Here is a 25849-nt window from a genome sequence, read left to right on the forward strand (position 1 = left end):
TTTTGGGCCCTCTCGGAAATTTGGGCCCTAGGCCTGGGCCTTGCCGGCCTATGCGGCCTATGCTGGCTGTTATACAGACGTCAAGCCAAATCAGATTGGTGACACTGTAAGTTAGTTACAACAGAAAGGCCCACTGTCAATGGAAAAGGGGAAGTCTAAACAACTGATAACCAATAACAATTCTTGTGTAACACCGCTAAAACAACATTCCAACACGTCATACAAGCGCCAAAACACATTAATAAACGTTCACTCGTGGATAGAGGTAGATTTATTTAAAGCACAGACGTTTTAGACGACGTTGCTCATCAAAACACTCAAACTGTATGCTGTTTTCCTTGCAAAACAAACTACATCTAAAAGAAGATGGATGCCTAGGCCCTGACTACAATCATCTCGCCAGGCTCTCCTAGTTGATGCTGCTCTATTTGACCACCGGGGGGCGGTGTATATTTTGAAGGGATGGGCAACACAGTGGGACAATCTAGCAAATCGTTCTCCGACTTAAAAAATAAATAAACTTCACACGTTTTCATAACTATTTCCCCGTATTGCAATGAGCAAAAAAACCCCAATAATTCTGCTTAAATGTATTTTGCAGTATGACAAATCAAAGAAATACCATATAAATAACATATAACATTGAAGATAAACACTGAGCCTCTGTCGAAATAGTAATCTTTACCAAGTGCGGGTGCACAATAGAGACCCAGTGTTGCAAACTGTAATTAGTTTCACAGACGTTAAGTGAGATAGACGACGTAACACACTTGTTCGTTTTGTGTATTAGGTGTTCAGCGCTGCAAAGATGAGACAAGCACGGGGACAGAACCAAACCAGTTCTGTCTGCAGACTTTGACTCTCGTTAAAAAGAAAGACCATAAACCCCAGAGAGAGAGAGAGAGAGAGAGAGAGAGAGAGAGAAAGAGAGAGAGAGAGGGGGGGGGGGGAAAGAGGTGTCCTGCTGCGAGTAAAGCCAGGGTAGGAGTTTGGTGAGGGTGTTTCTGAGGGGAGCCGGCGGTGTAGGGTTACACTTCTTGCAGGGAGGGTCTCTGCAGACGGACAGCTGAGTTTCTGGTGAAGTTTGGATTCTGGGGCATACATCCTGCCCGAGCCACTCGGATACTGTATGGACCGGTGCGGCGTCTGAGAGCCAATAACTCCAACGACATTCACCAGTTGCTGCAGGTTTACACCCAGTGGATGGACAGATAAGACATTTGTCTCGCCCCTGAAGACCGCTTTGACCGTCCCCAACTCCACCGCCAGCATGACAACAGAGAGGGTGGTCTTCCTCTGCAAGGCTTTCCTGCTGATCCACAGTGAGTAATGGTCTCGGTGGGGCTGCGCTGTTTTCCGCCGGTGGGCTCGCGCGTGCGTACGTGTACCGGACAGGTAGATTGACGAGTGCTGAATGACGTCATGGAGTACTTAGCATAAAGTAGACCAACCTGACTGGGTGACAATATCACCCAATTAATGACAATAGTAATGATGAAGGAAAACGACTGATAGCTCACATCATCATCATCATCATCATCATCATCATCAGCACCACCATTATGGTTATCATTATTATTAAGGTTGAGAGGAGTTAGACTCATGAAAAAACACCGTTTAAAGTGTGGCTGTATTGTGGCGGGCCTACCTTTACACCTATGCAGACTGGGCCGCAACCGAGCCCTTTCTAAGTTCTGTCCGGGTTTGGCAACTCGGAAGTTTTCCCGTTAGGGATGCTGAAAACCCGGGCCGCTCGCGCTGACAGCGGAGCTTCAGCGTTTTAACACAACTGGTGAAAATAACACGCGAGGAACAAATCCACCAGTTTCCCTCAGAAAATACCGAACTGAAGGGATGTGACGACAAAGACAACTCTGTCTGTCCCTCTCTCTGTCTCTGTCTGTCTGTCTCTCTCTCTGTCTGTCTGTCTCTCTCTCTGTCTGTCTCTCTCTGTCTCTGTCTGTCTGTCTCTCTCTCTGTCTGTCTGTGTCTCTCTCTCTCTCTCTGTCTGTCTCTCTCTCTGTCTGTCTGTCTCTCTCTGTCTGTCCCTCTCTCTGCCTGTCTGTCCCTCTCTCTGCCTGTCTGTCTGTCCCTCTCTCTGCCTGTCTGTCTGTCTGTCTCTCTCTCTCTGTCTCCCTCTCTGCCTGTCCGTCTCTCTGTCTGTCTGTCTCTCTCTCTGTCGCTCTCTCTCTCTCTCGCTCACTGTCCGTCTCTCTGTCTCTTTGTCTTTCTTGCGCTGTCTGCCCCAACACAAACACACAGGCGCGCAAGCGCACGCGCGCGCACACAGACTTGCACACAATCGCATTCCGTGTGAATTAGATGCGGTGCAGCAGACCGCAGCTTCTCGGGACAGCGAGTCGGTGAATCACTCTCCCACCCCCCTTTTCTCCCGCTCGATGAAGACTAACTGTTCCTGGGTTATTACATCTATTACAGTGTACAGTGTTAGCTCTCCAAGATACCGCACGAAGAGTTGATCCCCCCAGGAAAGAGAGCGCATTTACCAACCCTGCAGCACCATGGCGTTGTACGACTGTGAGCCATTGGTATTTGTCCTTTCTTACAGAGTGTTACCCTTTACAAGACACAACAGACCCCACCGGTTATTTGGTTGTATAGTCCGGTATTGGCCCAGAATGAAGTTGCTTGGCCTGGCTTTTATTTTTACTTTTATTTTTTTTTCTGTATGTGAGCAAACTGGAACCTCAGATCCCACCAACGGACCTGTGTCTGATAAGTTTCCCCCCCCCCCCAAGAATAAAACATAACCTGAGTCACACTGAACCGAATAACACCACCATCTTCATCGTGAGTGTTTATCTCTCTCACTTTCTGCTTCTGTTTCAGTCACTGGGGCCTTTCTCTTCACCACAGGTAAACCCTCTCAATGTGTGTGTGTGTGTGTGTGTGTGTGTGTCTGTGAGGGAAACTGACAATGTTCGTCTTCAAACTTGCACATATGCCCATAAGCTCACGTGTGCATGCTTTCAATATAAAATATTGGTAAAATATGAAAAGTTGCTTTTGAAAGAGGTGTAAAACAGCTAACTCACATATTCGTCCTACTTTTCATATCTGTTCATCAGTGTCAGGCCAGTCTGACAGCAGCAGCAGTGTGGTGGTTGCCGGTTACAACGTGAGTGCCCCCGCTGGGTCGCAAGTGGTACTGCAGTGTGTGAGTGGCCGAATGGTGTGGACCAGGGACCGGCTGAATGACAGACAGCGAGTGGTCCACTGGGACCTGTACCATGCCAGGCCGGAATATGCCATGGAGAGGGTGGCGGACATGTTCTCTACGGGGGACCAGAGAATCTATAACTCCTACAACCAGGGCCGGGTCAGCCTAAGCCAGGCAGCCTTCAAGGATGGAAACTTCTCCCTGGTCATTCGAGGTAAACCGCTGTGGTCACAACCATAAAAGCCTGTCTGTCTTTCACATTTTCCTATTTGCAGCTGATTGTGAATCCATCTCTCGGCTTGACTGCCGCCGCAAGTCTCGTTAGTTAGCGTCTTAACTGGGCATGCATCAAATTAAGTCTGCGTATGTTTGCATGGGTTGTGTTTCCATTGCGGGATGCTAGAAGTGACCATGAATGACAGAGGGATATACTCCTGCAACCTCCACCACCACTACTGCCATCTGTACGAGACCATCAGAGTACAGCTCAACGTCACCAAGTCACGTAACTACCAGATTCACTTTTCCTCGTTTTGCAGATGCGTTTGGCCAAAGCAATTTAACAGGAAGGTCAGCAAGCAGCGGATAGATCCGTGTTTGGACCTACAGGCAGCTGAGAGCACTGAACCGTAGCGATATCATTCACCTCAAGCACGTCAAGTGCAATTAGTTTAAATGCACAATAGGCAGGTCACTAAAAATGATGATGTGAGTGATTCAAATGACAAATTCCAAATGTTAGGCCCGAAATATCTCATTATCACAAAGTCTTATGTGTGTGTGTGTGTGTGTTGTCCCTGCCTTTCAGGCCGTAAGGAGCAGCGGTTCTGGGACGGGCAGAAGGCGGTGTATGTGGTGTTGCTGGGAAGCACGGTGGTGCTGCCGTGCGTCAACCGCCGCAGCGTGTGGACCGACGGCAGCAACGAGGAAGAGCAGCAGGTGTGTTGGCGTGCGTTCGGGAAGAAAATCCCTCAGCCAGATCCAGACCCGGTGTAGAATGCACCGCAAAGGGATGGACTGAGGACAAAAGACAAAAGTAAAAAGAGCATGTGAACCGACGTCCCTTTCTTTCCCTGTGTTGCTGACGTCAAGGTGGTCCACTGGGACCGCCAGTCGCCGGGGATCCGTCACGACCGCGCGGACCGGCTGGTGGACCTGTACGCCTCGGGGGAGCAGCGCAGCTACGGACCCCTGTTCCTCCAGAAGAAGATGAACATCAGCAGCCAGGCCTTCTCCCAGGGAGACTTCTCGCTCACCATATCAGACCTGCAGGTGTGTGTGTGTTTGTGTGTGTGTGTTTGTATTTATACAGCTTACATGTGTGCGTGCGTGGATGAAAGACGGCAAGACAAGAGGCTATAATTTGGAGCTTAGTGTGGAGGGCCATTTGGGGTTAGGGGTTTGACTCTTAATGGGTACAGTCAAATTACATCTGTATGGTTCAGTCACACACTCTGGATGAAAGCTTCTTAACAAACGACATATGCTGTTTGTGTCTTTGTTGGTATGTAAGTGCTCATCGTGTATTACCATCCTATATGCACGCTGGCCTCTAAAGGGGTTTGTGTGTGTGTGTGTGTGTGAGAGAGAGAGAGAGAGAGAGAGAGAGAGAGAGAGAGAGAGAGAGAGAGACTGACTTTCAAAAAACAACTATAATACAATGTCATAAATCCCCAGCAGCTTTGAAACAAAGACTCACAGAAACAGACGGAAATAACTATCTGAAAACATCACTAAAAATGAATTCATCATTCAACACTGAACAAGTGACAACATTATAACACCACCGACTTACAAACACAACCACGCGATTAATTAATTTATGACATTTAAAATCAAAACTCTGGCTTTTACGAGGGAGGTGAACACAGGGACCGTTTCCCCACACAGTTTCCCTTCTGGCTCGTTCTTTCTGGTGACACATGTGGGCAGTTTAGCTTCGCCAGTTTAAAAGTTGCCACTTTGCTGCGTTATTTCTTTCGTATCCTGCCCCGAAAATAAAAAGCAGTTTTAGGCCACACTTCATCAAAGGACATAAAGAAACAATCTAAAACTTCATCAAAGGAAGGAAACAAATAATCTAAAACATCAAACAAGTTCCCTAAGTCTTCCACAGCCTAAAAAAACAATGAAAAACAGTTCCTACCAACCCACAGACAGGACACTCATTAGAAACAGTGTGATTAATTAGAGAGATGAAAGAATTCACTAGGACAGCTCCATGTTACATCCTCCACTGTAAGTCACCTGTTGGCTTGTTTAAAGGCAGGTTATAGAGGACTCTCCAAACTGGCTTCACGGTGTTGCTGATGCCATTTCCCCCCTTCAAACTGTATCTAGTGTACCATTCAACTTATTTTTAAGTCCAAACTTTTACACGACATCTGTAGATTACTTTTCCCTTCACAGTATGCAAATCTAAATTTTTTCTTTGTTTGACATCCAACAATTAACCAGAACAACATTCTAAATTTGGTAACAATTCAAAGTCTGGAAACGGGTCCTCTTCATCTGGAAACGTTCCTCCTTCCCAAAGCATTTTCAACAGTTCATTATCTGCTTCTGTTAGTTTTGCAGTCCGGCCATTTCAAATGGTTCTCACGTGGCGAACAGATTTCAATCCAATCAGTGCAGCCACAGCTTCAGTGTTCATAGATCCAGGTCCAGCTATATCCACTATCCGTCTGAGCGTTGTAGCACCAGCGGAGCAGAGTATGTGATGGAGTCCTGGTATTCCACTGTCCTGCATGTCCATTCTGGATCCACCAATCAGAGGTTCCTCCAGTAGCCAGTACAGGGAGACCGATGGCTCCAAATGTCGCTTTTTAAAAAGGCGCCAAGCCTTAAAAACTCCCTTATAAAAATCAGGCAAAGAGGACAAATTTAAAAAACTGGAATCCATTAAAACAATGTCGGTTTGAGTCGTAACTTACCTATTCTTCTCAAAACGCTACTCGCAACTCCTTGCACACTAGATAATTAAACCCAGTCAGATATTTCCGTGCAAATTGAGTTGCCACACTACTTGCTAGGTGTACCAGGCCTTGCCCCCACTCTTCCTTTGGTAAGTAAAGCACACTTTGAGGTACCCAATGCATCTTATCCCCCCCCCCCCAAAAAAGAATCTACTAAAACTGCTTGTAATTTTGGGAGTAAACCAGTAGGTGACTCCATACAAGCTAAACGGTGTCATATTGCTGATGATACAATATTATTAATGACTAGAGCTCGTCCTCGACAAGACATCTGAGGGAGCAGCCATTTCCACTTGTTTAACCTTCCCTTCATCTTCTCTAACGTGCCCTCCCAGTTTCTCTTAACCATCCCCTCATTACCAAGATAAACACCCAGATATCTGATACCATCTTTTTTCCATCCCATCCCCCTGGTAAAACTGGAAGACCACCAGACCAGTTTCCAACAGCCAGTGCTTCACTTTTTCTCCAATTCACCTTTGCAGCAGGAACAACACCAAATTCAAACACAATTTTATCAACAATATTAACATCAAACTGGTTTCTAATCAGGACCATGACATCATCAGCATAAGCCGATAAAACATGAGCAGTATTAAAACCTGGTAAGACCAAACCATGAATACAGGACCTCATTTGGTGTAACAAAGAGTTCAATACATAATATATAGAGCATTCCAGACAGACAGCAGCCCTGTCTTACACCTCTGTGTACTGTGAAGGGAACGCTCAGCCCCCCATTTATCTTCAACAGAGGGTATGCGGGTGACGTCACAGAGGCGGAACTCTCAGCGGTAACGCGGCACTGAGTGGCAGCGTTAACATCCAGCTTGAATACAGCGAAAACGCATCTAAAATGGGAAAGAGCTGTTGTGCGATAGACTGCACTAACAGATTCCACAAGAAATCTGAGTTACCTTTTTACAGACTGCCGAAAGATAAGGTAAAGAGAAACAAACGGATCGCTGCAATTCGCAGAAACAACTGGAACCCAGGCACCGAATCGTGGATTTGCGGTTCCCATTTCGTGTCAGGTAGGCTAACGTTCGGCTATGTTGGATTTCTGGGTAACATTAAATGGTAAAATCATAAAATTATATACTGTATTGACTACTCATCAATTAACCATTTAGCATCTTTTGTAAGTTTTTTTTCAGCATTTTTTTAAAAACATCCTTGTGTTGTGTTCTACAAACAAAGGGGAGAATTGTTGGCTTAACGTTACAGTTTTCACAGCTGTAACTTAATAAAATAAAATAAATGTTTGTTCAAACCTGTCCACATACAACCAGAATGACCATCGGTGTCCTCGTCACTTTAATTTCGCCAACAAATCCCTCCTTGAAGTACGACCACATGTCAAGACTTGTATGCCTTCAGGCTTTGCTTTGTCTATTTCCCTGGCGTAGAAATCAAGTGCATATAAATATCAGGAAACTCGATTTGCGGCCAAATGTTAATGTCCATGGACCACTGGGTATTTGGTAAACTGTACGGGTCACTGTCAAGTCCAATTTCCTTTAATTTAAGCAGATAATCTTGCGTTACAATCCCGGTTTCACTGTTTCCCCTACTAGAAGCAGCCATGTTGCGGGATGTTTTGCCCCTCACTGCGACTGAGGGGGGGTGTTCCAGTGGGAAAGTGACGTCAGTGCGTACCCTCTATACACGCTGAATGTCTTGGTCTCATTGCTATGATTAAACTTTGATCATAGCAATGAGACATGGGCTGAGATCAAAACACTCCAAAACTTTCCAGAGATAAAGGTGCTCAACCCTGTCAAATGCTTTTTCTTGATCTAATGAGATGAGACCAAAGTATGTGCCCAAAGAACTAGAGACATCCAAAACATCCCTGATTAAAGACACACTGTCTATGATGGACCTAACAGGCACACAGTAAGTCTGATCCAGGTGAATTACTTCATCCATCACTTGTTTCAACCAGTTAGCCAGAGCCTTGGACAAGATTTTATAATCTGAGCAGAGGAGGGAGACTGGCCACCAGTTTTTAAAGTCCTGAATATCCCCTTTCTTTGGCAGTAGAGTAATGACTGCTCTCCTGCAGCTCAGAGGCAGCATAAGATTTTCAAAACTCTCACTGAAAACCTCCATAAGGTCTTGACCAAGTTCATTCCAGAAGGTCTTATAAAACTCCATAGGAAGACCGTCAATGCCCGGGGCTCTTCCTCTGTCCACCCCCTGCAGGGCTGCATACAGCTCCTCCAAAATCAGTGGGTCCTCCAGCTCGGGATGGTTATCTCTAGACACTCAAACAGCCGTTCACTCTCCACATACTCTGTTTTATACAGCTCAGAGTAGAACCGTACTGCCCATCTTCGGATATCGTGAGATCTTCTAAACTCTTTTCCATCAGCTGACCTTAATGTATCTGCTCAGCCCATTCTTCTTCTCCAGTCCAAAGAAAAACTTGGATGGAGTGCCCATCTGGTTGACGCTCTGGAAACATGAGCGAACCAGTGCGCCCTGAGCTTTAGTGCCTAGTAAGTCAGCTAACAAAGCTTTTTTTTTTTTGGATTTGAGAGCTTCAATATGCACCCGATTTCCTGTGGACTCAATTGAATCTTGGAGTTCCACTATCTCAATCTCTAGAGCTCTCAGTGATCTAGTAATGTTTCGTGTGACATTCATAGTGTATTGCTGACAGGGCTGTTTGATTTTAACCTTCCCACAGCCCCACCACTGTCTCAAAGAAGCAAACCTGTTCTTTTCAGACCCATGAACCCTCCAGAAAAAGCTAAAAACATCTTTGAAATTAGCACTGGTGTTGAAATGCCAGTATACACTCCGTTTTTTAACTGTTGCAATAAAAGCACTGCAGACTACTAAAGAGTGATCACTAAAATGTAGAGGTAAAATGCTACACATCTTAAAAATATTAAAGTGATGTTTGCAACAATAAAACCTATGTAGTCTATCCAGGGAAATAAAATGTTCTCTGGTATGAGCCCAAGTGTACTGTCTGTCTTCACTGTGCAAGCTTCTCCAGACATCCACTAAGTCATGTGTTTTTATGACATAATTAAATGCCGTTTGAGAGGCAACATGACGTTCAACACGATTCCTGTCTAAATAATCATTTTGAGTAAAATTAAAATCACCTCCTAAAAACAAAAAATCATCTGAGCTACAATTAAACAAAATGTCACTTAAAAGTATTTATAAACTGAACTCTATCTGAGCCAACATTTGGAGCATATACACTGATAAAAGTGAAGGTGAAACACTCAAACTTAGCTCTGACCACCACCAGTTTTCCCTTCAGCACTTCCTCATCAGCTCATATAGCTGCATCCTTTTCCTGATGTCTCTAGCTCCATTTAAATTCAATCAGCCAATTTTAAAATTCATCATTGAGGGAAAAAATAAAAAATAAAAAGGAGAAAAACAGATAGCTCATAGTTGGACAAAAAGAAATCCTTTAGTTTGAGTCTTCATTTCATCAGCTCTTGCCTGACCTTGGCCACTATTTTATTTAATCTGTAAATTTCCTGCTCAGTAAAACCCCCTTCTCCTTTAGTCTTCAGTTTTGACCTGACCGAATTAAGAAAAACCACTATCTGGGAAGTAATTTTTCAATTTTGCTCGTTTTGCATTCTTTGTTTTTTGTAGGAACTGTTTTATTTTCTCAACCTCATTACGTTTTGCTCACTCACACTGTATCAGCAAAATCTTCATCGCTGGAGTCACACTCCACCACCCCCCACCACCACCACCCCAGTCTGTTTCTGTATTCTTGTCCCCTTCTTTGCCGTTGAACCACTATTGTTGATTTCAGATTTTCTATTCTTTCTGAGTGATGGTCAGACTGCTCTCCTCATCTACCATATCGATATCTACACTTCCGGTCTGAATCTCCTCTGGCCCAGCCACAGCTGTTTTACAGTCTTCCTTGTCCTCCTCCGCTTCAATGTTTTCATCACCACCACCTGTCTCCCTGCTCTGAGACTCACTTGCCTCCTTTCTTTCATTACTTATGACTTCACTGTTCAAAATCTCTTTTTCTCCAACACCTTTACATCCTTCCTCCCCTTTTCCACCATCTTTATTGTTGTCCCCACCTGTCTCCTCCTTCCTTTCCTTTATCTCAGATCCATCTCCTCGCTCTTTGTTTGACTGCCCCTGATGTCCCTTCTCCAGTAGTCTGATCAGAAGCTTTTTGCCATGCACCAGCAGCTTTCTCTGGACAAACTCTAATCACATGTCCCCCTCTACCACAGCTAAAGCATTTCATACAAAATATAATCTAACCCATCAATTCTCAGCCGAAAAGACAAGTTTAACTCTTCGTTGCTGTTGTTCAGAATCATGAACAATTGTCCCCTGTGAGAAACCACAGGGGACATTAAAGAAATAATGAAATTACATACAACTAAATCGAAGACAAAAAAAAGACAACCCCCCCTCCCAAAAAACGAAAAAAAAATTCAGGAAAAAAATAAATAATTAGCATGGTTCACCTATACACAAGAAAAATCTCTCGGTTTACGGTCTATACTAGTTGGACCGTTCCTGACTCGAGTCATGAGGCACCCCAGTCTGTCATACAGGTTAAAGTGTCAAAGTAAATCAGAGAAGGCATCCAGACTTTCTTGAACTTGTCCCTGTTACCCCTTAAGGTAAATTTGATCTTTTCCAACTTGAGATAACACATAATATCCCTGATCTATCTGACATGGGATGGAGGTCTTGAGCTCTTCCAATTTAAGAGTATTAGGCGCTGAGCTAGTGAAGGCCGCCAATTTATACATGTTAGATGGCCAGTCACAGTCTTCCGGTCTCACACCAAGTATGGCAATTAAAGGATGCGGCTCAATAGTCGTACTAAAAATTTCACTTAAGGGTTTAAAATATTGCTGGCCAAAATGTATGTGGCTCAGGGCATGTCCAGAACATATGCAACAAGGTAGCTGGTGCATGTTTACATCTGTCACAAGTGGGATCCATGTTGGGGTACATTTTGGCTAATTAAGCTTTGGTAAGGTGGACACGGTGAACAATCTTAAACTGGATGAGCCCAAATCTACTGCATGAAGAGGAAGAGTGTACCTGATCCAAAACTGCATCCCACAGATCATCGGGGAGAAGAGTACCAAGATCCTGCTCCCAGAGGTTTCTGAGGCTAGCCATTGGCTGAGGATTTAGTGGCTAGTTTATTATAGATCCTTGTGATGGCGCCCTTGAGACTAGCATCTGTGGCTGAAAGCGTACGGATTGATGTTGTCAGAGGTGGGGGTGGGGTAGGTTAAATCTTTCTACCAATTGGTTGAATGAAGCAAATGTCCCATCGAAATATAAATCCTTTATAAATCGAATTCCATTCCCATGCCATGCTCGAAAAGCCATACCTAACGTGGCAGGGGTAAAGAGGTGGTTTGACATAATGGGTGTCATTAAGGAGGCTTTCTGCGGACCCAATGTTTTCCTAACTATTTTACCGCGTCTGGAGAGCTCTTTTTCCAACACTTCATCTCTGGCGAACGAGGGGGACATTAGACAGAATCGCCTGCCCGGTCGGCGAAGCCAGAGGCAGCACCGGCACATCCGTATCATTCATTACAACGCCATTAGTGATGACGTTGACTGGTTAACGCCATTAGTGATGACGTTGACTGGTTAACGCCATTAGTGATGACGCTAAATGGATAACGCCATTAGTGATGACGTTGACTGGTTAACGCCATTAGTGATGACGTTGAATGGTTAACGCCATTAGTGATGACGTTGAATGTTTAACGCCATTAGTGATGACGCTGAATGGTTAACCATTTTTGTATACTATTTTTGTTCACTTTTGTTAATAAAGTTCTTTAAAAAAAAGAGTGCCATATTAAACGGAACGCCAAGATGGCTGCCGAGTAAGTCGTGGTTGCTGAGCTCCTGCACAATAAACGATTTATCTGGTGAAAAACGAAAAAAAAAGAAATAAAAAAGACGCTGACTGGTTAACGCCATTAGTGATGACGTTGAATGGTTAACGCCATTAGTGATGACGTTGCGTTAGCCTTCTCCGCCTCATCCACAAAAACCACCGCCGCTCCATTCATGCCGGCTGCGGGTTTAACACTGCCAGCCCCGACAACCGCCGCTGACCCGCAATCCTCCACCGAACAAGAGGGACTGGGACGGAACTTGGGTCCTCGTTAGCTCGGAGAAATCCATGACGCCGAGCAGCGATAGCGCTGCCCGACACACGCGCTTCCGGTGGCCTCAGGGTCTCACCATCCCACTTCTGACACCAGTGTAGGGGGTTCGCGGGGGAGGGGGGGGGGCAGCCGGGAACAGCCACAGCCGGGACGCGAACCCGTGTCTCCCGCGCCACGGGCGGCTACGTTAACCAGTCGACTAAAGGGTCCGACCCGTTAGCGAGCCTAGTCATTCGTGATCGTTACATTATGTTTGTTTTGTTGACGCCGAGTAAAATCAACCGCTTCTTTTCCAAAGAATTGACTTTGTGGACCGAGGGTGTGTGTCGCACACACACACACACACACACACACACACACACACACACACACACACACACACACACACACGCACAGGTTCTCATGCGACATACTGTAAGTCGAATGTTATACAAAGTGAATTATCACCGACAAGGTCTCAACAAACTTCACATTAAAAGGTAACAGGAGAGATGTCCAAGTTAAGATAATAAACATAAAAAAAATCATAAAAAACACCCCAAAATACAAAACTGTATTCAAATACATAGAGCACACAGTACACAAAGATATGGGAAATACAGTATATATTTAGATGCATAAAGACGGGACAGGTGGGTTAAAAAAACGAATGCAGTTCAAGTCCGTGATTCTCGTTGGACCGGTCAAAATGATTAAAAAAGACAAGAGATAAGTTTTTAAGCTTGAAACAGGGCTGTATATTTACATAGAGTCATATATAATATTTGCTTTGACCCTTATACCACTTCCAGCCAGCAGACCGGGGGGTGTACTCATGCCATCTTCATCATCACTACTGTGGTCTTCATGAGAGGAGGGAGTTCCAGCTGATGGTGGAACCACCCCCAGTCCAGACCACCCCACCACCCAGAGCCTTGCCCAGTGAAGACAAAGGTAAACACACACACACACACACACACACACACACACACACACACACACACACACACACACACACACACACACACACACACACACACACACACACACACACTATCAGTGGTTACTCGGGGTCGAGTATATCTGTCCTCCTTCTAGGTCCTTGTGGGTCTTCAGGTGGGCGTGGAGATTTTGAGATTTTGTGCAGTGGTGACATGTTGGCCTGCTCGAGGACGCTGAAGTTGGTGTGCTTATCCTCCCAGCTGATCTTAAGAAGCTTCCAGAGGCATTGCTGTTGGTATGCCTTGAGTGCCTTCAGGTGCCTGCTATAAGTGGTTGGTAGAGTGGTGGGGTTGGTAGAGGATATGGATATTTTTTATGTTAATGGCAGGCCAAGCTGCTTGTGTGCCTTTGCAAAGGCATCCAGTATGTTCCGTAGTTCCTCTTCCATGAGGGACACTAAGGTGTTGTCATCGGCATACTGCAGCTCTGTGATGGATGTGGTGGTGGTTGTACCTTTAGCCTTGAATCTGTTAATATTCAGAAGATTCCCATCAGTCCTGTACATGATTTTGATTCCCTGAGACAGATTGGGACCTGTGAAATGGAGGATGGTGGCAATGAAGACAGAGAACAGGGTTGGGGCAATGACACGGCCTTGTTTAACTCCTGTGTGGACCTTGAAGGACTCTGTCTCATCTCCATAACTGCTGAGTACTTTAGCTGACATATTATCATGTAGTAGTCATAGTACTCTGATATATTTGTCAGGGCAGCCTATAATAAAAAACTTTGGTTAAGTCTATGAAGGCCATGTACAATGGTTGATTCTGTCCCTGGACTTTTTCTTGGAGTTGGCGAGCAGTAAAAATAATTTCCATGGTGCCTCTATTAGGACAAAACACACTCTGGGATTCTGACAGAGTTTCTTCTGATATTGGGAGGAGTCTGTTGGCCAAGACACTAGCCAGGGCTTTCCCTGTGCTGGAAAGCAAGGCAATACCATGGTAGTTTCCACACTCAGGTTTGTCCCCTTTCTTAAAGATAGAATGTGTCCCTAAGTTGCACAGGGATTTCCTCTTTTTCCCATATTTTAAGTAGCAGGGAATGGATATGTCTGAGGAGTGTAGGTCCACCAGCCCTCAGTATTTCGATCGGTATTCCATCAGGACCAGCAGCCTTGTTGATTTTCATCTTCCTGATGGCATCCTGGACTAGGTGGTGCTGCCATGTCCTCCTCTTTGGGTTGTTGACGGAGTTGTTGGAGGGCATCCGTCTCAGAGCTAGAGTCCCAGTTTAAAAGGTCCTGGTAGTGCTCTTTCCACCTCTATTTGATTGAATCATCTGTTAGCAGTGTGTAACCATCTTTAGAGCGAAGGGGGGTTAGACGGCGGTGGCTGAGACCATATATTGTTTTAGTAGCATCGAAGAAGCCTCTGGTATCCTTAGCATCTACAAGGTGCTGGATCTCAAAGGCCTTCTTTGTCCACCACTGGTTCTTCAATTCTCTGACCTAACTCTGGACGGCTGACTTTGCTCTTGCATGGGCAGCTCGTTTATTTTGGTAGTTGATGTCATTCTGCCCGATGTTAAAGGCTTGCCTCTTGATTTTGATTAACCGTTGGATTTCTAGGTCATTCTCATCAAACCAATCTTGGCGGTTCTTCATCTTATGTCTAAGAGTGGTTTTACAGGTGCCAGTGATTCCAGTCCTGAGCATATCCCAGTGGCTTTCAATATCATCTGGATACTGCTTGTGCATTAATGTACTGAGCATGGCCTGGAACTGTTGATGAGAGGAGGTATCAGTAGATCTTTTGAGGTTGGGCTTTAGGCGGCTCTGCTTTTTCTGCACCCTTCTTTTCCCGTGAAGTTGGATGGAAAAGGTTGAGCAGATAAAGTGGTGGTCCAGTCCAGCAGTCCTCTGCCCTGATCATCACTCTGGTGGCTAGTACCTCACGTCGCTCTCTTTGACGGACGATAATGTAGTTAAAGAGGTGCCAAATGTTAGAACGAGGGTGCCTCCAGGTTGTTTTGAATTTGTTCTTCTGGTGGAAGAGTGTGTTGGTGATGATTAGTCTGTGTTCTGAGCATGTTGTGAACCGTAGGAGGCCATTGGAGTTTGTGTTTCCAACTCCTTCCTTGCTAATTATGCCTCTCCACAAGATGTAATTTCGTCCCACTCTGGCATTGAAATCTCCAAGCAGGATTAGCTTGTCCTCCTTCGGAACTTTGATGAGAACATTGTCCAGATCGGCATAAAAGGTCTCCTTTACTTCATCCATTGAGTCAAATGTTGGAGCGTATGCACTAATGACAGTGATGCTTTGGTTATTTGCAAGTGCCAGTTGTATTTTCATCGGGCGCTCATTGATGCCCAGAGGAAGCTCAGCAAGGTGGCAAATGAGGCTGTTTTTAATGGCAAAGCCCACACCGTGGATCCTTCGCTCATCAGCTGCTTTTCCTTTCCAAAAAGAAAACGTGTAACCACCCTTCTCCTCTTTCAGCTGCCCTTGGTCGGCCAATCAGGTTTCAGAGAGTGTGACAATATCAATCCGGAACCTTCTCAGCTCTCGGTTGATGATGGCAGTACGCCGTTCAGGTCGATTGCTGGATTGATTGTCCATGAGGGTTTGTATGTTCCAGGCTCCAAAATATATGTGTTTCTGTTTCTGACCGCGTGGTGGTGATCCCTCTGGATGTGGTGGTCCAGACAGGAGGTGTGAAGCAGACTATGTTTAGGGCACCTTTTCTAGCCCTTTCCCCAACTGGGGAGAGCAGATCTTAAATAGGGCTGTTTAGTCGTGGATGCAGCAGCCAAGAAGCCCCTCTGCCTCAGTTCCAGGGCTTGGAGACTGATCATACACCCACCACCTGTGTGCCAGGTTGTGGCTAGGAACTGCCAGATTTAACTGTCCTGCCCCCATCACCTCTTCCTGATCGCAATGGGGCTTTGACCCTGGACGTTTATGGGTTGATCCTTGTGGGAGGATGCCTGTGCATGACAGCTTTTGGCTGATTTGCCTGCAGCCACCACACGGTCCTTGGCAGGGGGTGGCCAGAGTCCAATGGCACGGAGAACCAAGATGATTAGGGACCACCCTCGGTTGCAGCCTTCATCCGCCTTCACTGTCGTTGTGACCTGGAGACATCTTCCACCAGTTCTGCCGTTGAAGTCTTTGTTGGATCGCACTTTGTCTGGAACCTCCCTCTTGACCAATCTGCCTTGGGTGACCCTACCAGGAGCCAAGAACTGGACGGCATAGCTCTTGGGATCATTGGTACATGCAAATTTATCCACCACGGCAAGTTGGCGATCCAGAAGAATGTTACACAATGTTACAATTTCATTTAGCAGACGCTTTTATCCCAAGCGACGTCCATCTGAGAGTTAATACAACACAATCAAGGATCTAGTCAGGAGACAACAACAACGCAAGTAAGTGTCAAAAAACTAGGTTCCAGTCCAATAGGACATATAGGTGTCAACAGGCAGTGCACTCAGGCAATGCATAGGGTGCCTAGAAGTGTTTGTGTGTGTGTGTGTGTGTGTGTGTGTGTGTGTGTGAATAATGATTTGTACATATATAAAGTATATATATAAATATGTATAGGAGAAGACACACACACACACACACACACACACACACACACACACACGTGCCATGTCCCCCTATACTTGTGGGGACCCCTCATTGACAACATTCATTCCCTTGCCCTTAACCCTAACCGTAACCATGATAGCTACATGCCTAACCTTAACCCTTACCCTAACTTTAACCTAATCCTAATTCTCTGATTCTAACCTTAACCCTAAACCCCAGTCCTAGCCCTAAAATAGACCCTTTTCCTCATGGTGACCCAAAAAATGTATCCACGAGGAAGGTTGTTTCAGGTTTTTTTTTATCCTGTCCCCGTTCGGATAGAAAAACCTGGTATACACACACTCTCTCTCTCTCTCTCTCTCTCTCTCTCTCTCTCTCTCTCTCTCTCTCTCTCTCTCTCTCTCTCTCTCTCTCTCTCTCTCTCTCTCTCTCTCTCTCTCTCTCTCGCTCTCTCTTTATAGATTATCAATATGTATCTCTATGTCTGTCTACAAAATCTATCTATCTATCTATCTATCTATCTATCTATCTATCTATCTATCTATCTATCTATCTATCTATCTATCTATCTATCTATCTATCTATCTATCTATCTATCTATGAGTTGCTCTGTTTCCCCTCTCACCTCTCTGTTTCTTTCTGCTCGACTGGCTTGGTTAAGGGGGATGTTTAGAGGGCTCCAGCCTCCATGTGTGCAATTTGGAGAAAAATACCATCTGCTCTTTCATTCACTCGCTCCCTCGTAGGCCCTCGCCTGGTGTCCTCGGACATCCCCTGCGTCCATCCCCTCCCCATAAACCCTTTCCCCAACAACACAGCAGGGGAAGAACAAGCAGGAAATTTAAAAAAAAAAAGAAAAAAAGAAAAGAATAAACACACGGATCTTGTTGGAGGACTCCATTTGTTCTGGGTTTTGCAATGTCAGCAAGTCCAAATCCAGGTCAGTAAAACATCCCTGTTCCCCCTCCTGGCCCCCGAAGCCCCTCATCACCGGCCCTGGAAAGTCAGGAATTACTGTCGGTGCAGCACTCCAGGATATTGTTTGTTACTTTTTACAGCCTAATAAATCACAGTACTTTCATGTTACTTTCATGGTACTTTTACTTTTGGGTTGCTTTAGTGTAACGTGCATGGATAAGAAGACACGCTGGCCGCTGGTTCGCGAGTCTGACCCTTTAGTCTAGCGGTTAGCGATGTCTCCTGCGGTGCGGGCGATGCGGGTTCGCTTCCCGGCCGCGGCAGTTCCAGTGGTTGCGTTGTCCCCCGAATTCGCTACAATAATAAAGTGCTCTACTTTGCTATTATCATTTCAGTAACTGTTATGAAGAGTAAAAAAGATACGTATAGAGTAACAAAATATGACTTAAATCCTGCTAATGGCTAAATGAAGAACGTGATTGAAAGAGTATTGAGCGTTAACGATGCTGGGGTTTCAGGAGATTTACATATATGGTCAGGTTCATACGAAGTAATTATCCAGGTCGTTTCAAACGATACCGACCATGTCAAGTCAGTTTTAGCTGTGTAGCCCAACGTCACAAGTTACAGATTAGCCTCGGGGCTTTACAGCAGCACAGGATCCTGTGGAGGGTTTCTGTGGTTTTAGAGCTATGCGGCTCTAGAAGTTGGTGTGGCTCTGCGGTGTTTCAGCGAGACGCTTGTAACGACCACGGGTGACGGGAACTCGCTAGAGCCTTGGCTGACGTGTCGGACCCTTCAATCGACCGGTCAACGTACTCGCCCGTGGTGCGGGGAACTCAGGTTCGATCCCGCCCCCCCCCCCTGAATTCTCCCGCTACATTTGGTGACACGCGCTTCCGGTGGCCTCACGGTCTCGCCCTCCCACTTCTGACACCAAATGTAGCGAATTCAGGGGCAACCGGGAAGCGAACGCGGGTCGCCCGCACCACAGGCGACTGCGCTAACCAGTCAGCTACAGGGCCCGACCCGTTAGCCGAGGGCTAGCGAGTCCAGTCGTTCGTGGTCGTTACGCACTCGCTTGCTCTGTAGTAATTTGCTAATCAATACTAAATGATTACTGAAGTAGCAGAACTGTTGCTTCGGTAGGGATTTTCAGCACGCTTTCCAGCTCTGCACATCACCAACCCTACACCCCCTCCCCCCGACACTTATATGCCAACACACACACACACACACACACACACACACACACACACACACACACACACACACACACACACACACACACACACAACATATCACCTACCTCACAGCCGAGCTGTCTCCAGTGTCCCCTGGCACACACCTCCATGTCATGGCTCCCCCATCCTCACAAACCAACCAGACAGACCCTGTCCTTATGGCATTTCCTTTCATCACATTGTGAGAGCCCCCCTGTGTGTGTGTGTGTGTGTGTGTGTGTGTGTGTGTGTGTGTGTGTGTGTGTGTGTGTGTGTGTGTGTGTGTGTTGGTATATAAAGTGTCTGGGGTTAGGGGATCTGTTTTTGTCGTCAGTGCGTCAGCCGTTCCGTCTCAGTCTGCGCAGCATGCGACACACTTTTCTACCGTTTCCCCCCCCTTTTTCTTTCCCTCTTTCTCTCCCTCTTTCTCTCCCTCTTTCTCGCCCTCTCATACTTTTCTCGTCTCCTCCGTCTTCAGCAGCTCCTTCCTCACCTCGCCTTTGTCTCGTTTACGCTGATCGGTAAAGAAGAGGAGTGTAAAACTGAGCGCGTGAAACACCGCCTGAGAATTTGCGGAGTTTTTTTTTTCTTTTCCGGTCTCCGAAACTTCGGGTCCAACATCTGTTTTTAAGCGAGTTCTGCAGCCGTTACCAGATTCACTAATGTACAAATTTGGGGAAATCGTTGAGAGTGGTTTAGTGGAGATGAAAAATGTCTGTGGTCTAATCTGCGTGCGTGAGTGCGCGCGCGCGCGCGCGTGTGTGTTTATGTGGGTGGTTGTGTTGTGCCAGCCAACGCTGATCTAATCCCCGAAGTATCTCCTGGATTCGGGCTGCAGACTCGAAGCCAGGCCTGCCCACACAAACAACCCATTTCTGCGCGAGCGGTGGTCGTACAGTAGTACTGCACCTCGGGGAGGGGAGGGGAGGGGAGGGGATGCTGCTGCTGCTGCTGCTGCTGCTGCTGCCTACAAATGACAGCCATACCTCTCCCATCAGCACTGGCGGTCATATCTGTGAGAGTCCCAATGCACCATGGCGTTTTAACACCGGACCAACCCTGAGAGCCACTTAGACAAACAAAGGCAAAACAAACAGGGGAAAGTTGGGGGAAACAAAGCCTGGCCAGTGTAAGATAAGGAGCTTGGAGGATTAGTGTAAAACACGTACGTTTATTGGTGCTTCAAAACAATACAAAAGCAAAAGTAATCTATAATAGATAAATGAACTGAGCAAAACCACCTAGTTTTTTGGGTGTGTGTGTGTGTGCATTTTCCTACTTTTCCGGCGAACTGGTTTGCCCCTGAAACACATCTGAGACATTGCTTTCACCAAAGACGGTTCGGTTTCACCAAACATCATTTATTTGGTTTCCTTTGTTGGCGTCTCCGGCGCGCCACACCCAGTTATTACGGAGCAGGCAGCCGGTTCATCGATATGAGCTAAGCCTTATTCGTGTGCTGCTAATCCGATTGGCTGGCCGTGTCGCTGGCCCCGCCCCTTTCCGTCGACAGAAACAGCTGGCTGCTGAACCAAGATGCTACCTTTCTCTCGGCGGTATGCAAAAAAAAAAAAAACTGGGTCGATTGTTCCCGGCGTGACGTCACTCTGACGCACGATTCTGATTGGCTTGTTTAAACGGCGTTATTTCACCACCTTATAAAGCTGGCGAGGCAGAGACGCGAAGAAGTGCCGTGAAAGCACGAAAACGGAAAATTCCACCGTAAGACGAGACAACTCTTGTTTTCCATAATAACCCCCCCCCTTTTAAAGTGGGCTCACTACATGTTACTATGTATAGCACAAGTATGTGCTTGGTTATTTTTGCGCTTATTCAATAAATATACATCTTTGGCACCGAAGGGGCCTCGAGAGTCTTTGTGTCGATGGATATTGATAGTCCATTGTGTATTTTCCTCTCCTCCAGTCGACCTGTCATTATTCGCCCTCTCCAGCCCCGCTCCATCTCTGATCTAGGTTTGTCTGCTGGCCTGTTGACTTTGGCACACGTATTACATTCTAGAGGAGTCGCTGGATTTTTTCCCCCCTCCTTCCTCCTCCTCTCACCCTTCCTTCCCACCATCTTGCCCTCGTTCCGTTCTCTCTCCATTCCCACCCTAAAAGGTTTGTGTTTGTCCATTCTTATCGCCTCTCTGCGCGGTCGAGCTTTGGTCCCACCACTCCTCCCTCTCACTTTTCCATGCTCTCTCTCTCTCTCTCTGTCGCTTCTCCTCGCTAAAACAAAAAAAGAGAGAGGCCTTGTCGGCGCGGGAGAACAGGAAGCATGCCTGATGCTGTGTCTGCACAGCAGCTGGTCAGAGAGAGGGGAAGGCAGGCAGTGAAACTTGGATGCAGACAGAAAGGGACAGGGAGGGATGAAGGGGTGTGTTTTGACATCTTGGAGACAGAGCGAGAGAGAGAGAGAGACAGACAAAGAGTGAGAGAGAGAGAGGATGAGGAAGGAGGTGAGGAAGATCGAGAGAGAAGTCTTGGAAACTGAAAATGACTGAAAATTAGAGATGTAGGTCAGCCCTCCCTGGATCCCCGTCACACTCATTTTGTGCCGGGAGTTGATTGAGCAACCTGTCTTCGCTCAAACACGCACATTCCCGTCTGGAATAGGCAACATGTTTTTAACACAGAGGGGTGAGGGGGCCAGGGAGGTGCGTTTGTTATCGTAAAGTGCACGCTGTTGCAGACGGCGATGCTTTTTTTTCATGCGTCAGTTGCTTGGTTTGCGCTGCCGGGTTGTGGTTTTTTTTTTTGTGTGTGCGCAGCAGCTTTGTTTGTTGGATCAATTTTGTAAGGCGAGCCTCTGCAGAAACAGCTCATGAACCAACATGAGTCCCTCTCCCTCCCTCGGCTCTCCCCCCTCCTTTCCACCCTCGCCCTGTCCTTTTCTTTTCTTCATTCCTCTTCTCCTCCCCCCCCACCCACCTTTTTTCTTCTTCTTCTGTGTTTGACTGCCAGGAAAAGTAAATCACAGCATGAATTTACGTCTGGATCTCATTCTGGCTCAGAAGTGTGGAGTCTGCGCTGCGGAGTCGCTTCTTGCCTTGCACATTTTTTAATGAAGCAAAAATGAAACCGGGATTTATTCCTCGGCGCTCAGCAGAAGCGAACAACCAGCTGTTGCCCACTGCTGCAGGAATCCCGATCAGGACCCTTCAACAGCCGCAGGACGAGAGCTAAGGACGCGTCGTCGCAAGCACACACAACGAGAGAGAAAACACTTGAACTGGTGTCAGAGCTTATAGGACATATATAACACACACACACACACACACACACACACACACACACACACACACACACACACACACACACACACACAACTCACAACTCAGGGTACCAGGAAAAAGTCCCCACAAAGTAGGTTGTCTGGGCTTTTCCGGTCCTTATGGAGACAGTGGGTCCTCATGAGGATAGAAAAGCAAGAACATAAACACACACAAACACACACATAAACACTGCCCGGGACACCGACGCAAGATCCCTCTTAGAGCTTTGGGGGTGCAGCAAGTCGTGAGGAAGTCCTCTACTGGAGCCTTAAACCTTACAGAAGAATCGCCGGAGAGTGTGTCGGTGTCGGTAGCCAGCGTGTACACACACACACACACACACACACACACACACACACACACACACACACACACACACACACACACACACACACACACACACCACCGATCAGCCAAAACGCTGAAGCCCCCCCGCCTCACATTGTGTCGGTCCCCCTCGTGCCGCCAGATCAGCTGTGACCCGTCGAGGCGTGGACTCCACGAGACCTCCGAAGGTGTCCTCTGGTATCTGGCACCGAGATGTTAGCAGCAGATCCTTTAAGTCCCGCAAGTTGTGAGGTGGAGCCTCCACGGATCAGACTTGTATTTCCAGCACATCCCACAGATGCTCGCTTGGATCGAGATCTGGGGAATTTGGGGGCCAAGGCAAGACCTTGAGTTCTTTGTCGTGTTCCTCAAACCATTCCCGATGGGGTGACCAGATTTTCCAAATCCCAAACCCAAGTGTACCGCACGTTCGTGCGCGCGCGCACGCACACGCGCGCGCTCACAAGCTCGTCTGTCTCGCCGGACATGATGGGGGGGGGGGGTTGGATGTTGAAAACCGGGACATTTGACTATTCTACGGGACAATCCCGGACAAACCGGGACGTCTTGTCACCCTAATTCCTGAACAGTGTGGCAGGGTGCAGTATCCTGCTGAAAGAGGCCACTGCCATCAGGGAACACCGTTGCCACGAAGGGGGGGGGGTACCTGGTCTGCAACAGTGTTTAGGTAGGTGGTACATGTCAACGAAACATCCACAATGAATCCCAGGACCCAAGGTCTCCCAGCAGAACACTGGCCCGCCTCCGCCGGCTTGCCTTCTTCCCACAATGCATCCTGGTGCCACCTCTACCCCAGGCAAACGATGCACACGCACCCGGACGTCCACATGATGTAAAACAACACATGATTCACCAGACCAGGCAGGCCACCTTCTTCCACTGCCCCATGGTCCAGTTCTGATGCTCACATGCCCATTGTAGGTGCTTCAGGTGGAGGACGGGCGTCGTCATGGATACTGTGACCAGTCTGCAGCCCCATACGCTGTGATGCCCTGTGTCCTCACACCTGTCTACCACAGCCAGCGTTAAACCTTTTCAGTGTTATTCACGTCACCCTCCAGTGGTTTTAATGTTTTGGCTGATCGGTGAACTCGCGATCCTAGTGGTTGCTCTGAAAACTGCCGCGTAGGCGCCGCGATAGGCTGTGCCCTCCGCCGAAGGGGCGCTATGAAGGTAAAGACGCAGAGCATCCCCTGGTGTTCAGCACCGGAGATTGTCTTCGCCAACGTGTCACCCTGTTTTTTTTCTCTCTGCGTAAGATACTCCCCCATCCACTCCCTCCCCCCCTCCCCTCTTCCCCCCCTTGCCTCCGAAATGACCCAAATCCGCTAAGGATCAAATCCAAACAGCGGTGACGCAGAGTCCCGAGAGTAAATCGCTGATCCGCCGCTTCTGTCTTTCCTCAGACACCACAAAGGCAGAGGCACCGCGAGTCATCAACGTCATCCTGCCCGACCAGAGACACCACTTCCTGCTGCCACTGGGCTACGTCCTGACCTCCTTTCTGCTCCTGGCCTTCATCATCCTCATCATCATCCTCATCACACGCCGGCGCAAAACCAGTGGTGTGTTCAGCTGAAATAAGTTACATTTCTGCCTGATAACAAACTGTCTGCTCATTAATATCGCCTCCTTTTTTCTTTTGCTTTTTGGTGTTTCAGATTTTTACCCACAGACATCGATAAGGTGAGCCCTGCAGACACACACACACACACACACACACGCACACACATCAATACACGTGGCCATAAGGAATACGCACATGGATGGACATGAACGCACACGCACGCACACGCACACTCTTAAGAGTCCTCTCTTTCTCGGTGATAGGTCCGTCAGAAGTCACAGCAGTCACAGCAGGAGTGATGAGTTCGAGATGGAGGTGACGGAGGTGAAGGCCTCTCCCCAGGAGGAGAGATCATTCGGTGAGTCAGAAAAGGGGAAACCGTGTGCAGGAAACAAAGGAGCGTGTGTCTGTTTTGCCCGTTTCCATACGCAAATCTGTAGTTTAACTCTCCTCTCGCAATCTAGACTACAAGAACAACCTGCTGAAGGAGAAGGTTCAGATAAACACTCTGCCTAAAGTCATCGATCTTGATAAAGGTACCAGTGGCGCGCGCACAAACACGCGCGCGCGCACGCACACGCACACACGGTCAAACATCATTTAGTCTCTTATTAAATTCTTCTCATTGCCATTTGTGTCGTCTCTCACCTGTGTCTCTTCCAGAAATGGAGAAATTTCGGAAATGAGCGCGTGACAAAAGCAATACAGCGGATGAGAAGGGGGGGGGGCGCTGCTGGCTGGTCCAGAGGCTGGTTTCCAACCCAAACAAATGCACATTACCTCCACCTAGCGGCTGAAGTAAAGCTAGCACACACGAAAGAGCGAGCGAGAGAATGGGACAAGGAGGCTCTAAATCCCCCTCCAACTTTTGACTTTACAACAAACGGAGACGCGCCCGGACAACTCGCAGCAAGAGGCCTCGTTTTTTTTTTGTTTTTTTTTCTCCAACCAGTATCGAAGAGCATGTAAAATTTGCACGCGTTTAACAGAAATCGTATCGTCCTTATTTGACTTCAACTGAAAAATGAAAATAGGGGACAGGACCATTGTGCACCAGCACTGTCTCGCTACCCAAAAAGACCTTTTAAAACAGCTTTCTAACTGTTGGTAATGTTCTGTACGAACAGTCAGTGTTTACATGGTACTTGAACCGAATTCAGCCCGTCTCGCTATGTAAATGTTTATTTAAACATGTGCAGAGAGCCCCTATTGCGGACCACACACACACACCGTCTGGTTTTGCATCGCCCTCTTTGAGTCAAGGAAAGGGCTGGGTTTCAAATAAACAAATGATCTGTAAATGTTGTCTTGAGACAATCCTCGAGGGAAAACGACATGAGATGTCCTTCCTTCCTTTCTTTTTTTGTTGTTGTTCTACGTTGTTATTACGCGTTTCTTTCCCCATTTCATCTTAGCTTGACCGGTTGGGATGAAAGGTCCTACTTGCACAGCAAAATATATCTTCATAGCTGCTTACTGAAGGTTAGGAAGCACCCTGCGAAATGAAGCTGTCTTTGTGAGCAGGTTTTATTCCGATGCACATAATAAACCGTGTATGTTTTTTCTCTGTATGGGTTAATTTTTTTTTTGGAGAAAATATTAAACTTTCATGCTTGAAACTCACTTTTACCTGCAAGCTCTTTATTTCACCAGATTTTAGTGGCACA

General features: G+C 46.9%; 2 protein-coding genes across 2 annotated transcripts in view; one reads left to right on the top strand and one right to left on the bottom strand.

The window, feature by feature from the left end:
* psma5 (proteasome 20S subunit alpha 5) overlaps positions 1–19400 on the bottom strand; it is a 26830-nt gene extending 7430 nt beyond the window's left edge. The window contains exon 1 of the mRNA XM_056302057.1: positions 19074–19400. Within this exon, the coding sequence (XP_056158032.1) occupies positions 19074–19118 (45 nt within the window). The 5' untranslated portion in view covers positions 19119–19400. The remainder of the gene's footprint in view (positions 1–19073) is intronic.
* Positions 2857–25824, top strand: LOC130133582 (matrix remodeling-associated protein 8-like). Its single transcript, XM_056302048.1, has 11 exons — positions 2857–2877; positions 3090–3395; positions 3585–3686; positions 3990–4120; positions 4274–4453; positions 13115–13256; positions 24022–24180; positions 24277–24301; positions 24446–24540; positions 24647–24718; positions 24846–25824. Exons 2-11 carry the CDS (start codon positions 3191–3193, stop codon positions 24866–24868), a joined length of 1134 nt encoding a protein of 377 aa, XP_056158023.1. The 5' UTR covers positions 2857–2877; positions 3090–3190; the 3' UTR covers positions 24869–25824.
* The last annotated feature ends 25 nt before the right edge of the window (positions 25825–25849 follow it).

This window comes from Lampris incognitus, chromosome 2 (genome assembly GCF_029633865.1).
Source record: "Lampris incognitus isolate fLamInc1 chromosome 2, fLamInc1.hap2, whole genome shotgun sequence".
NCBI classification, from domain to species: domain Eukaryota; kingdom Metazoa; phylum Chordata; class Actinopteri; order Lampriformes; family Lampridae; genus Lampris; species Lampris incognitus.